This window comes from Anguilla anguilla, chromosome 13 (assembly GCF_013347855.1).
Source record: "Anguilla anguilla isolate fAngAng1 chromosome 13, fAngAng1.pri, whole genome shotgun sequence".
NCBI classification, from domain to species: domain Eukaryota; kingdom Metazoa; phylum Chordata; class Actinopteri; order Anguilliformes; family Anguillidae; genus Anguilla; species Anguilla anguilla.
In genome coordinates this window covers 9,934,522-9,950,164 of record NC_049213.1, presented here as the reverse complement: position 1 = coordinate 9,950,164, position 15,643 = coordinate 9,934,522, and the positions used below count along the sequence as shown (strand labels likewise).

At 40.7% G+C, this 15,643-nt stretch overlaps 1 protein-coding gene across 1 annotated transcript in view; it reads left to right on the top strand.

Annotated features, from left to right (window-relative positions):
* rtf2 (replication termination factor 2) overlaps positions 1-9,498 on the top strand; it is a 37,965-nt gene extending 28,467 nt beyond the window's left edge. The window contains exons 6-9 of the mRNA XM_035387826.1: positions 4,348-4,461; positions 5,598-5,652; positions 7,804-7,881; positions 8,563-9,498. Coding sequence (XP_035243717.1) covers positions 4,348-4,461; positions 5,598-5,652; positions 7,804-7,881; positions 8,563-8,765 — 450 coding nt within the window. The 3' untranslated portion in view covers positions 8,766-9,498. The remainder of the gene's footprint in view (positions 1-4,347; positions 4,462-5,597; positions 5,653-7,803; positions 7,882-8,562) is intronic.
* Positions 9,499-15,643: the final 6,145 nt, after the last annotated feature.

Sequence of the window (15,643 nt, the reverse complement as noted above, 5' to 3'; positions counted from 1 at the left end):
CGTTTTTCACCCGTGACCCAAGATCTGTCAGATCAGATCAAATGAACTTTTTCTCTTTTTTGTTTGGAAACGTCTTATTCACTCATGTGTCACCTGCACTCAAGCATCTGTTGTATTCCAGCTACATTACTGCGTGACGCTTAAGCTGCGTTTCCACCGCAGGAACTATACCCCGGAACTAGGAACCTTTTGAGGAACTCAGTGCGTTTCCACCGCAGGAACTAGGGTCTAAATTTAGTTCCTGGGGCTTTATTTTACCCCCCAAAAGGTTCCTGCTCGGGGGGTAGCACTTTCCGAAAGTACAGGAACCTTTTGGGTGGAGCTTGCAGCGCTGAACATTTCTGATTGGTCGAGTACTCGAAGCATTTTTTTGTGTTTTTTGTTTTCAGGCGCCATGTTTAAAAATATGCAGGCGCAAACCAATTTATTTTCATAATAACTTTAAATCAAACTTGTATGTTATGCGGCGCAGTAGCCTACTTTTGGTTATAGCCTGCCAACGTCTTGGAATTATAACGTGTGCTCTTCTGCTCTTTTCTTGCTTTAGTATTCGTTTTATAAAATGCTAAGCATTCGTGCTGGGACAGCATATTAAGTACTAAAACATTCAAACGGATTAATTCGGTTGCTGAATATTTTCTTCCGGGTTTTCTTTGTTAGCTTGTTGTAATTGACTCAAAACGTTTGATACAGTTATGTGAGGTATGCGGTAGTTCTGCGTAATTAACATTGGTGATACAGTACAAGCAAACTGGAAATCACCTTCCGCACTTTTTGTCAGGGTAAAATAGCAGGTTAATTCTAGTAATCGTCGCTTTAGCTTTTTCAGACTGCCGTAATTTTACTCAATTTTACTGCCATTTTTCAATTTCACGAAAAGACCAGGAAGACTATGGACTAATTTATGGTGCATGGTTCGCATCTGGAGAGCACACTTCGCTGCTCGGCTAGCAGTAACTTCGAAGGAAAGCAAACGGTGGCTGTACCACTACTAATTTACATTTTCACGCAAGTCCGAGTTTTCGTTCTATTCTTGTCATTTTGCGATTAGCCTATATGGAATTGACGACGAGAAAATAATCAAACAGCAAATTGTTTACAACGTGTGCATGTTTTCTGCTGTTGTTGCTAGTTATACATATAAATGTGAATGCATTCTGTCGCTTCGGATGTCAAGACATGAAAGCGAATGTTCGCATAAAAACATAATGAATGTGTTTGAGAGGATATATGAAAATCAATAAATACAAAAGTAACCATATATAGTCATTGTTGGTAACCCGTTGTATATAAGTGGAATAAACCCCTCCGGGCTGTCCCGGTTATTAGAAAATAATGTAGGCTACTTCGGTGGTAGTATGGGGTTACAGAAGAAATCATATGACAGATGGACCGACGACAACGTCGCTTTTTCATACGTCAGTGGGCTAATTTGCCTAATCTTCGCGGTACTTTAGACCCCGGTGGAAACGCAGACAACCATTGGCTGAAGGAACCTTTTAGTTCCTGGTAAAGTAGTTCCTGGGACTGAAAGTTCCGGGTAATTTTGGTGGAAACGCGGCTTTAGTAAAAGTTCAGTCATCCAGAATGGTCCCAGAAGGCTGTTGACAGTAGAATTGCATTGCTTTCAAATACCACTAATGATTGTCTTTAAAACATATTTGCCATCTTACACCATATCACTAGGAAGGCCAATTTATTTTTACTTCCCCTTATCGCCCATCGGCATCAGACTTGTCCAGCATTACAGCGTTCTTTTTCTTCACCCATAGCGGCCTAGATCATGAAACCACATGTTGTGAAACTATTTTCTTGGAAAGAAATGATTTGCTGCAACACTGCCTTCTTGCAAAGCACAGATGGTGGTCAGAGACCTTATTTGGGTCAAATAGGTGTGCAAGAAAAACAGGCAACATACATACAGAGAAAATGCATGCGAGAGGTTAGGACTAACTCAGTGACACAGTAATCGATGATCTTCTCAGATGTTGGGAATATACTTCTGTTAACTTTGCCATCTCTGCTCTAAGTTCTTTGTTGCTCTGAAGAAAAGCCACATAGCTTGGGCTAAGAACGAAAGGTAATCCTCAAGAGAAACATGTTCCATAGCTAAAGAAATTAAAGTTAAAGTGGAATATTGGTAATGTGAGAGGGAACTCTTAGCTATTAGCTATTGGACAAGGGCATTGAGTGCTTGAAGGTTTAGTGACAATAGATTATACACCACTGTGTAAACATCACAATCCAACATACAAGTTGCGAAGAAGGATAAAAAATGGAGGAACGCTCTCTAGCTGTAGTACTGGGTAGCTACAGCACCACAGAGGGACTTGTGTTACACTAGCAGTAATGCAATGCAACAACAGAAAATATAGAGAACGTATGGCATTTGTTCTAATTCTTGAGACCGTGATTTAGAACTGTGATGATGATCATAAATATCGAAATACCCAGGATGTGGAAAAAAAAAAAGAAAACAAAATTACAATTATTAAATTCAGATTGTATTATAAAATGAAATGAATAATTAATATTACTATGATGATGTATTTATAAATACTAGTCGAGTACAGTTCATAATTCTGTTATCAACATGTATTATACCAGACGGTACAAATTAAAATGCAAATTAACCCGCCAGAGTTCCAGTTTGGAGGTGGAATGCCACAATGCTACACAAGTGGGCAGTATACTGAGAAAGCTGGGCAGGCAGGCTTTCAGAAATAATAAAACCAAGTAACCAAGACGTCACACTGGGGCGGTGTTGTTGATGTCACTTGTGTTTCTTGTGGAATGTATGGAAATGTAGTACTGGTATCTGCACAAGTTTGTAGGGACAACAGTACTACATTTCCATACATTTCACACTGGGGCGGTGTTGTTGATGTCACTTGTGTTTCTTGTGGAATGTATGGAAATGTAGTACTGTTGTCCCTACAAAGGTGTGCAGATACCACTTCTAAGCAAAACTATTTTCTTGAAAATAAAGGACACAACTGCATCGATTCCAACATACTTATTTCTAAAATATAGCGATTTTGTTGTATACGCTAAGGGAAAAATGTACGAAGGCATACTACAGGCACACTGAGAAAAGCACTAAATTTGCAAAACAAGACAAAACACAAAATGGAGACTGTACTTAAAGAAATACAAAGTGCTGTACTTTTAAAGTAATTTCTTCAGTCATAACAAATTCAGTAGGCTCTGCTTCTCCCTTCCTCTTATTCTGTTATTTGGAGTGCACTTTTACACACACACACACACACACACACACACACACACACACACACACACACACACACAGTCTTCCCTTACTCATCAGATTCACAGAGAATGCACAGCTTCGGTGGTTTGTGTGAGCAGGGGCCACACACACAAATCGGTTGCACTTCAGTTTTATTCTGACTGCGTTTTCGCGACCTGACACTGCGATTTCGGAGCTCATTCAAAGTCTCAGTTTCTGTTAATAATTGAAAATATGTCTGAGGCGTGGTCTCGGCAGAGTTCAAATCCATTTCTATAACTACAATGCCCACAATTATTCATGCCCTATACTGCTAGTGTAACATGCCCTAAAGTCGTAAAATTTTGAGTGATTGCGAAATTAGTTGATAACGGGCTTGATCGAGAAATTCATATGAAAGCGTCTGTCATCCAGTTGCTCAATAGTGTGCCGGACAAGAGAGTAACACATTCGCACATTCGTATTTCTTTTCTGAGTCGGTTTTTTGGAATTTAAAAAAGTAATTCTAAGCCCAAATATTTAGGAAAATTTGCAGAAGGAGGAGTGTACTGCATTTACAGTGTTGGTGCAGTTTTCATTTTAAAGTCTAATTTCCCAATGGCGTAGCCTCTGGCCTTCCTACTGTTAAAGGTTAATTGTGATTAGGGACACTTGATCTGTTGCCTTTGTGCGTACTGTTATCCGTGTTGTATCCTATTGCTGTGCTGCTTTTACACACACATGGAGGCGGAAAGATTAAATATTAAATAAATAATGGTAATAAATTGTCCAGATCATCACATTCAGTTTGATCTTGACAGACTTACGGGAAGCCTTACGAACACAAATAAAGCCATTGCAACAGTTCTGTGTACGTCTGCGCTGACGGTGGAAAACGTGCACGTCTGCTCCCCGTAAAGCCGTTCTGACAGAGCGGATGATGGAAGGACGTCGTTTGCAATGTAAAGCGCGGAGTCCCGTGCCGTGGCGGCGTTGCCTCTTGCCAGTGCTGTCTGTGGACGTAAATGAGCCGAGGCCGGCCATTGCGGCTCCGCGGCGGGCTAGGCCAGGTGCTGACCTGCCTGCCCAGGTGCGCTAACGCTCGCTCCCGTGTCCCGCAGTGCGGAGACCCCTTCCAGGATGACGACATCATGATTCTGAACGGGAGCAAAGAGGAGGTGGAGCGGCTCCAGCGGAGGATGGAGGAGAGGAGAGCGAGAGCGAAAGCGGGAAAGGTATCAAACCCTCCTTTCCTTTAATCCCACGTTACAGTATCAAACACTCCTTTCCTTTAATCCCATATGATATCAAACACTCCTTTCCTTTAATCCCATGCTACAGTATCAAACACTCCTTTCCTTTAATCCCATATGATATCAAACCCTCCTTTCCTTTAGTCCCACGTTACAGTATCAAACACTCCTTTCCTTTAATCCCATATGATATCAAACACTCCTTTCCTTTAATCCCATATGATATCAAACACTCCTTTCCTTTGATCCCATATGATATCAAACCCTCCTTTCCTTTAATCCCATGTTACAGTATCAAACACTCCTTTCCTTTAGTCCCACGTTACAGTATCAAACCCTCCTTTCCTTTAATCCCATGTTACAGTATCAAACACTCCTTTCCTTTAATCCCATATGATATCAAACCCTCCTTTCCTTTAGTCCCACGTTACAGTATCAAACACTCCTTTCCTTTAATCCCATATGATATCAAACACTCCTTTCCTTTAATCCCATATGATATCAAACACTCCTTTCCTTTGATCCCATATGATATCAAACCCTCCTTTCCTTTAATCTCATGTTACAGTATCAAACCCTCCTTTCCTTTAATCCCATATGATATCAAACCCTCCTTTCCTTTAATCTCACGTTACAGTATCAAACCCTCCTTTCCTTTAATCCCACGTTACAGTATCAAACCCTCCTTTCCTTTAATCCCACGTTGCAGTATCAAACACTCCTTTTCTTTAACCCTTCATATTATCAAACCCACTTTCCCTTTAATCCCAACATGTTATCGAATGCTCCTTTTTTAAACTGCTGATATTGCAGTTTACATTTTTTTATTCTGTTCATCACCCTAAGTCACTGTCCAGCACATGTCCATTTTAGCGTTAAGAAAATGAATAATTTACTAGACATTATGTTTCTCCCTCGAAGGGAACAATATATATACACTTAGCGGCCACTTCCTCATTAATGCAAATGGCCTGCTCTTCTGAACAGAGAATCATGTGGCTGCAGCTACATGGTGAAGGGATTTTGTTTTTAAAATGCGTTCCTCCCCAAGAGCATTAGCATGCTTGGAACTGAAAGCATTTCCAGACCTGCACTAATGTTCACTGTTTCTGCTTCAGAAGCCCAAGAAGAGTAAAGCTGCTGAGACTGTTTCAAAGCCAGAGGAAACAAAAGGTACATTATGTTGGGTTCTAACACAAATAATATGTATTTAAAAATTACATATTATATATATTTATATACATATTATATAAATTATATATATATATATTTTTTTAATATTCAAATTTCATCAAAGAGGAGCCAATAGAAATCTGTCAGGGTGTGTGCGGGGGTTCGGACCCAAATGCGGAGGGGAAAAAACTCAAACTCCAAAATGGGATGAACAAAAGACTTTACTAACAAGAAGGGAACACAAGAGAACAAAAGGCCTCGCAGGGCAACTCTTCAACACAAAGGTAAACTTCAAAATACCAAACACAGAAAATCCAAAATCCAAAAGCGCGTGGAAACAGATCATGGCAGGAACACATAGGGCAGGAACGTGATCAGAGGCATGACACAACCAAACAACCAACAAGGATCCAGCACTGAGTTCAGGAGACGGGAAACTTAAATAGGCCCCGACACAGACGAGACACAGGAGGGCTCCCTGAACAATCAGGCCACAGAGAGGGAAGGGAAAACGAGACAACCAGGAACCGATAATTGAACAATTGAAGACGATAATACAATTAAACAGGACACAAAACAGAAGTGCCGCCATCTGGTGGCCCAACAAGGAAAGACACAAACAGGAAAACAGAACCATGACAGAAATCACTGTTATGGTCGTCCATCTTGGGGCAGGTACCCTAGATACTCAAGTCTCCCCCAGGGGACTGGTAGTCCTGCTGGTTTTCATTCTTCTCCTCCAGTCAGGACTGATTTAAACCTGGAACACCAGGTGCGTTAATCTCTGGCCCCTCGGTATCATTAATCGACCAATGAACCGTCAGACGGAAAAGAAAACCAGCAGTACTGCTGCCTTCCAGGGCCTGGTTTGAGCACGCCTTCACTAGACTTGGTTGATGCTCCTTTCCTCCACTACCACCTTGTCTCCTTCTCCAGAATCCAATCTTCGTGTCCTCCCTCCCTCCCTCCCTCCCTCCAGTGTCCCAGTACTGGAGGAGACGAGCAAAGCGCACAAAGCTGTATTAGGGCTTAAACTAGTCTCCGCCCCTCTTTTCCTCCACATACTTTCAGGCAGGAGACGAGTGGTAGTGGGGGAGTGGAGGAAAGGAGGTTAGGAGTGAAAGGTGTTGGGACCCTTAGACTCTTGAAGTGGCTGAGTTGGTAAACACGCAAGCTCAGCCGGTTTCATTTCCTTTTTATTCTGTTCCTGAGAGCTTCCTGTTGACAACAATCTTGTGTATGATGCCATGTTTTTAACTGAAACTTGAATGCAATTTCCAGTAAATCAGTAAATTTGAAGGCCTCAAAAATCCATGAGAATGGCTCAGTCAGGGTATGAGAGAGAATCCTTCTGTGGGATTGACATTTACGTGGATTGATAGCAGTTTCCTAAAAGGATACCACAGATTGTGTATGAAAGCTACTTTCTTCAGTGCATCATTACATAATGCAGTAAAGCATAAATGGGATTTCCAACTGTACAGATGTTCCTTTCATAAAGAAGGGCAACAGGAAGAGGCAAAATAGAAAATGTCTCCTGTGAATAACAGCAATAAATTAAATTATGTGAACATCACAGGGAAAGTTAAAGCCGCAGGTCTTCTGCTACAAGGATGTTGCGAACATTCTAAAGGATGGCCATAGAATATTCCCCACTACCTTTAGATATAAACTGGAAAATTTCTCAAAATTATTGTCATGCGTTCTGGAATTTTCACACCTATGTTTGCCTGTCTTAGTCTCTAGGCCAGAGATCGGCAAATCACGGTCCTCGAGGGCCGAGAACTGCTGGTTTTCCACCCTTCCCTTGCCTGGGAGTCAGGTGTGAAGACAGTCTGGCCAATCAGTAGCACTAATTACCCGGGAGAAAAGAAAACCAGGGCTGGATTTGGATTTGAGGGCCGGAGTTGATGATCCGTGCTGTAGGGCATTATCCTGGATTTATTTTCAGTTCTAATTCTGTATTTATCGCATCTATGGTTATGTTTTGCCATGGTCCTAATTTCAGATGCGGGATACAGATTTGATTTTCTTCTCTTGCCCAACTCGATCGGGTCCATCCTGAAATGCAACCGCACGGATAAATCTCTCCCTTTAGGTTCTCTCAGCGTTTTTGTGAATGTAACGTTTTTTTTTTTGGTTTACCCTCAGAAAACCCCGCCCCTCCCAAAGCCAGCTCCTCAGAGCCCAAAGTGGCGGAGCAGAACGGCGAAGATGGCGGCTCCTCGGGTCAGTACTGCGCAGCGCCCGTCCTGGAGCGCGCCCGTCCCGCTCCGCGCACAGTACAGCAGCGCCTCACGCCTTCTCATACGCTTACAAGGCTGTCCGTGTTGGGTGCCAGTCTTGTGCTTTGTTACCGGTGTTACTGTTGAATATCATTACATAAACTTGAGTTTGTTGCACTTGTAGGCTTTCTGGGGTTTTAGCCCTGTAATAAATAGTGATGGATAAATCTGAGCCATCGTCTGAGCTGCCACTAATTTGATCGACATTGACTGACTGACTGACCGTGTTGGCCATTTATACCTACACCCTGAGCCGACCAGAGGAGGATGGGTTCCCCCCTTGAGTCTGGTTCCTTCCAAGGTTTCTTCCTATCTGTTATCAGAGAGTTTTTCCTTGCCACTGTTGCCTTAGGCTTGCTGCTGTGGGGGTATAGGCCAGGGTTGTCTGCGAAGCGTATTGTGATGATTGTTTGTGAAGTGCGCTATGTAAATAAATATAGATTTGATTTGTATAGCCAATAGAAGCGACGCGTTGATGCGCTTTGGTTTTCGGCGTGACGGTGTCTCCTGAGGGATCTAGTCGATCTCTGTCACCTGTCTCTGGCATTCCTCCCAGTGCAAGGCTTAACACCATCTGTCCCTCTCTCTGTCCCTCCCTCCCTCCATCCCCTTTCTCCCTCCACAGGCCCAGGGCCCTCCTCCTCCTCCTCCTCTTCCTCCTCCTCCAAGCTCTCCAAGCCTGCAGCCGCGGCGGGAAGCAAGCGCTCCATCCAGGAAATGGCGGAGAAGTCGGAGACCTACAAGTCCCTGTTCACCACCCACAGCACCGCCAAACGCACCAAGGACCAGACCTCCAACTGGGTCACCCACACCCCTTACCACTTCTAACCCGCCCCCCATCCTACCCCTGTACCCCCCCACAGCCTCAGCAGTTACCTAGATACCGCTATATCCTGCTCCTCAGCAAGCCAAAATGTTACTCTACCAAAACACCCTATAGCCAGACCTGGGTCGGTTCTATTTCAGTTGAGATAAGTGACCACTGTGAAGTTTCAGCCTGTGAGGTGTCCTTGCCTCTCCTGTAGTACTGTGAGGCATGTGGCATGTCAATTCAGTCAGTAATTTAAATGTCTTCATAGAACATTCTGGGCATTTTTCTAATTGGTGGATTCAGTTTCAGGTAGCTTTTTGAATGGACTGAATTGAAATGGAATTGAGCTCTACCTTGCTTCTCACCCGTCTGTGGTTATTAGCCCCAGTATTGCTTTTATATTATTACACTGCTGAACTGCTGCCTGTGTGAGATTTTATTATTTTTAACTTGTAATGTGATGAAGGGTAGTAAACCGAATGCTTCAAAAAATCATTTTCTTTTTTTTTGTAATTCCCCCGGTTCACTATGATATTTTTTTTTTTTGTATTTGAATGGTGCATCTTGAAGGAAGGAAATCTTCAAAGATGGAGTGCAGTCTGGATCTGGTTGTGGTTCTGGATCTTCATTTTTTCGTTCGGCATAAGGTTCTGCGGGTTCTACATTGTAATGATTTGCATCCTTTTCTTCTTATTGTTTGTTTCTGTAGAACAGACAATGGATTGAGTGGAATAAAGATATTGAAAATGAGTTTTTTGTTTAAATCCTGATTGCAAATGCAAGACCAGTCCTCCTGCCAATGATAAACCCTCCTGAGGAGTCCTCCTGCCAATCAATGGAGCGTTCGTGTGAAATTGGTACTTCTGATCTCCCAGTGCAGTGGATGATGTAGGACGGGTCCCCTGTCCTGTGTTGGGTTGAGGCCAGCTCCTTTCTCCCTGGTCACTGAAGGTCTCACAGTGCCGACTGTATTGCGGTTCCCCAGTGGTTCCTGGCCAAAGTGTCACAGCGGTTCTGTCAGTCTGTCCACCAGCTCATACCACAGGTACATTTTCTTCATATTCCGTCTTCACAGCTGGCGCACGGTGAGCATTCTGGCACAAAATGGCCGCTGACATTATTATGTGTCACATACGGGAGATGCTACACATTGGTGATGGTTAAGATGACATTTCTCCCTGCACTCACTATTCATTGATTTGAGGCAATGAGAAAGGCACTATGTAAGTGCAATTGTTATTGTTTGGATAATTGTCAACTCGTTGGGCCTCATCCACAAAATATGTGTACGATCGCATTTGATCGTAAACTGTCTAAGAACGTTCCCAAGAATAAAAAAATCAGTATTTGTTCATGGCTGTTTGCTTATTTTTATCACATGAACAGGATTGCGCATAACATTTACAAATCGTCAGCTTTCATCATCTCATACACTTGGGATACACACAAAAATAAAGGTCTGCACATGTCATGAATCCCATATTGGTTTTTCATTGGAATTTTTTAAAGAAAAAAGTAAGAATAATTTATGAAACTTTTTTTAGGAATGAGGCCCACTGTGTATGTTTTTAGGCAATAGATTGCCACAAGGTGGCAGCAGAGGTTAAGCAAAGCCGGGACAGTCAGGACACTGTAACTTCGGCAAAAAGTCTAAACGCATTTAAATGTCATGAACGTATTTTGCTGACGTTCATAAATAGTAATGCAATGTTCAAGCAGCCATTTAAGTAACTAGATGATACAGACGGCTACTGTGGGTCAGTGTTTTTTTTTACATTTTTTTAACATTTATTTTTTAATCAAGCCAGAGTTAGTCTTAATGTATTGAATGGTGCATACAGTCAGGTCCACAATAAATGGCACCATGATAAAGATGCAGAAAAAAAGACTAGACAAGGAATAACACCATTCCAGAGATACAGAGTTTTTGCCTGTGTGCGCCAGATATTGTACTTCACTAATGATTCAGTGGAAGCAACAGAAATAACAGCAAGTTATTAATTTTTTTTCCAAAAAATAAATACACATCATTTTCAGAGTTATTGGCACCCATGTGATTAGTACGTAGTGCAGTCTTCTCTGGCAAGGATAACGAGCCCTGGGTCTTTTCGATGATGTTGGATAAGGAGGGAGAGCACATTTGGAGGGATCTCAAACCGTTCCTCCATGCAGAACCTTTCAACGTCCCTGATATCCTTAGGCTTTAATTCCGGAGACTGAGGGCCCCTTTGCAAAACATTGATTTTGCTTTTCACAGAATCTTTTCTGTGTTGATTCTGAGGTAGGTTTTTTTTTTTTTTTTGCAGTAGCTAAAATGTCTTTGTACTTCATGGATTTCGCTGTGCCATTGCTTTTTACAAGAGTCCCACTGACAGAAAAACAGCCCCAAAGACTCAGTGATCCACCACATTAGACAGTAGGTATGGTACGTTGCCCTCTTTTTATGCAGACAGTGTATATGGCCAGTAAGTTACATTTTTGTCTCACCTGAACAGTACTAGGTTCCAGGTGCAGTTCCTGTGGTGTTTGGCAAAGTCTAGATCAGGGGTAGGCAACCCTGGTCCTGAGGAACCTGAGATGGTCTTGGTCTTTGCTCAGTCCAAACCTACAATATTACTGGATTCATTTTTGAATGATCACTGGATTCATTTTAAATGATCACTGGATTCATTATGAACGATCAGGTTTAATGAACGCAGGGGCCCATGCGCTGGAGGCACTCAGCATTTCACCAATCAGAATATTAGGACTCAGACATACAAACAGTTACAGCTTTAAAAAAATGATTTAGGGTGTAATTATCCTTTAATCATCCATCAAACTTCCGTGATAGAGCTCCGATGGAACAAAAACCAGACACGGCATTGGTACTCCCGGACCGGGGTGCACTTGTGTCCTCTTGAAGGCTTAAATTCTTGCGCTAACAGAGCCCAATGGAATGTTTATCTGTGTATTTTTTGGTGTCATTTCTTGATTTTTGTTGGGAAATAACAATCTGTCTCTTTTGATTTGACAGTTATTTGGCTTTCCCAATGGTGATGGATGACAATGAGTTTATCTCATTTTTTATACCCTTGTGAAACAGGAAGTGATGCAAGCCCACGATAGAGTTCCTTTAGACTGAGACGAATTTACGTACAGTAGATTCAGCAGATTTAGCAGCACCTTGACGGGCAACAATTTTGACATGTAGGCAATGTTTTGAGAATAAAAATAGTTATATTATTATTATTATTATTATTATTATTATAAGTATATAGTTTTGCAATGCATAAAATCTGTTCATTATATGTGTTTAGTGTTAGTTGTTTTTGTTTTTTTAGTTTTCACCAAGGATAACAAAAATACTAGATCTGGCTTAATGTCTTATTTCGGTTATAATTTGGCGATTAACAATCAAAACTCCAACGCCAGTATTTGCAGTTAGACCAGAAGCAGATATGTTTCGTTCATGGGCACATACACCTCCATCGTATAATCACATTTGAAATCTACATTCGATATGTTGCCTCGGGTGAGACTGTCATGAAAGAAAGAACTGACGTTGCTCTTACTTTTCAGACTTGTTTGAAAATTCACTTGTAGAGAATGGCCTGTGGGCCCTTGCTGGTATTTAAAAACACCGCTAATAGTCACTGTCAAGATAAATAGCTTTTGGGGGAAGGAATGGATGACACTTGGAATCTAATAATGATGACCTTTCGAGTGAATATTCTTAAATAAATCCTCAGCTCAGCGTTTTGCAGGTTGAATATTTGTGGACGTATAGATCATGATCCATCAAATGTTAATAATTCTTTGCTCGTTTATTTGACTATCGGAGTACAACCGAAGGAGCCGGACACACAAAAGGCAGATGCGCGCTTGTTTAACCAAAGACTGTTGGGCGTGGATAATAAAACGTTTGAAGTTGCTTTTAGGAAAATGTATTCGAAGGAGTGCATTTGCAGTTTTTTTCCTGTGATTTGCCGAGATAGTCAACCTCGTTGTGCTTAATGGTTAAGTTTGATTGATCACATTAGACTTTTCTACGTGTATGCGCGTAGGTTATCAAACTGCTTTCCAGTACGTGTCGAATCCAAATCTGTTGCGTTTGGCGTACTCCAAAATGTGACCCATAATTTGGTTTGCCAATAAATGCGACGATGATCGTTTCTTATATTATAGGGTAAGGACACTAGGCCTGTTACATTTGTGTAGAGTAGCCTAATTCACGTCGCCTACATCATGAGTTGATTTCTCTGTGGAAAATCTATAATTCAGAAATGCAGATGTTGCATGTATCGTTTAAAACGTCGGGAATTACGGGAATACGTAATTCTATGTCTCCAATTATATTGTATGGTTCTTGTCATTTTAAAGAAATACAGACTGTTTTTAAAATGCAGTACTATCCTCACCAAGAAGAAAAAAAAGATCTCCGCAAAACTTAATTTAAATTTCAGTTTATTTTACATGAAAACGTAAAACGCGAAAAGACTAGACGTTATTTCGGAAGCACATGCTTCTTGTATTATTATTATTATTATTATTATTATTATTATTATTATTATTATCCTACCTTAGTTTTATTTAGCCTACTTCTTCATATTATTGGCCATATGATGAACAGTAAAATTTCCGTTTGTATACTTAGGCAAACGCATCAAATGCTTGGGGGTATTACTGTACAGTACATTGAAATTTCCCGCATGAAAATATCTTCATGGTGTTAAAATAAAGCACAGCTATTTTTACATTTTAAATGAATTCTCATTTGCTGTTCAGTGGCATGGTCTTGGAATCAGACACGTAGCCTGAGACTCACGTGTGCGACGGCTCCCCCCCCTTTTTTTATCAGGTCGGAGCCATAAATTTAGCTCTTGAATAGCCCGTGTAAGCTTTATGAGTTTCATCCTATAATTGAATCGTGACACAACATGCTGGACCATTTCAGCTTTCAGGCTGAATGTGTCTTGTGAGGAATCCAATCGATCTTTGTCAGCTATAGTGATTGGAATGCTTGATACCAGTGGAATGTTTTGTGCGCAGGTGAATCACAGTATAGTGCGCATGTGCGAGTGTATGGGTGTCAAGATCCAGGTGTAATCGGCAGCACAGACCACTAACGCATCAGCCGTAGCCTCTCCTTTGGAATTGTTTAGCGATCAGCGCAGATGTCTTTATTGGAGAGGTTAGACTGGCAGGTAAGTTAAGATATTTGGCCATAAATGCAGATTCATTTGACACAATCGGTGATTTAGGAGATATATATATATATTTTTAGATGGAAAATAAAACTTGACGGTCGGCACCTGTACTGACAACCGTAGCCTAATTATGAAGCATATGGCCAGCGACATTTTGTTCGTGTTAAATGAAAAGTTAATTCCACATCCAGAGGGTTTCTGTGTTTTCAGTGCTAATCGAAGCGGATTACGTTTTGGCAGGAGTACCTGACATATGCTTCATTGAGCGATAACGACTTTTGTTGCCTCCTAAAAATAAATAAATAAATAAATAGCATCCCAAGTATGTAATTTTCCACTAATAGCATACAGGTAATTCGTCCAATGTATGTCAGATTATTTTTTCTTTTTCATGTAATTTTGGAACAAGCTGTAAAGCATAAAGGTAAACTAGCTGCTGTAATCCTATTTGGGACTGTCAATATTGCTGTTTGTTACACTATAAATCAAAGATGGCCTTGAGGCGTCCCACGTTTTAATGATGGGTGTATTGAAGAAATTGCCCTATATGCGTTGCAGGCCACAGTTGGTTGAAAGGAATAAAAATGTATCCCAAGGGTAATTTGGACAAATACGAATGTTGAACGGTTACTGCTAGTACTACTAAGTAATAATAATAATAATAATAATAATAATAATAATAATAATAATAATAATAATACTACTACTACTACTAATACTAATAATAATAATAATAATAATAAATAATAATAATAATACTACTACTACTACTACTACTACTACTACTAATAATAATAATAATAATAATAGGCTATTTGACACAGCATTATATCATTATATGCGATAAGGTTTTCCGTCGGGCCTGCATAATTTACAGGTTTTGGGCAAGTGGCAAGATAGGAATATTAGACTATTACTGGTATAATTCAATTAAAAATTTCTTGTACGAAGGGAAGGCGGGCTGTAGCAATTTTCTTTAGAATCTACGTGAAAAATAATAACGGCCACTTTTTTTTAATGTTCAGACAACAAGGTGAATGCTATTAATACATAGAAACATGGTGAAAAATAGGCCTATTTTGACCGCAATTTGTTTTACAGATTATTTGCTAGACCTTACATTTAACAAGTTAGCAACCAACATCACAATAACAAAGGTACACATTTCAAATGTCTAATTTTACATTTCATCCAAGCCTAATGGGTATTAACTAACCTTTTCTTTCTCAGGCGTGCACTAGACGTTTTATTGCACTGGCACATACAGATTTCTTTCAAGAAACAACTAGCCCATATGAAAATTCAATTTCTTGGAAAAGATCACTTGGCTGTCGCGTAATACGGACACCACTAATTGACGATTTAGTGACACAAATGGTAACAAACAATACGACCGACACTCAGATCAGATCACGGTAAATATAAAACAAAAATGAAGCTAATAGCATGTAGCCTAATGTTTCAATAATTGTGATTTTCTGACGCCTGAAACAGCGTACAAAAATTAGACATTGAAAGAGACCAGTCTGTAATTCAATGTGTTCTTAAAAACAATGTCAAAGACTGAGTCAAACAATGTAACACAGGTGTCAAACACGCAAGGCAAAACGTGCAAATGGCTACGAATGATTTAATAGTGTGTGCAGTTTCATTTCAACTGTCAGCAACACGAAAAGCTGTTATTCCGGACGTCTGCGTTTGAGAAA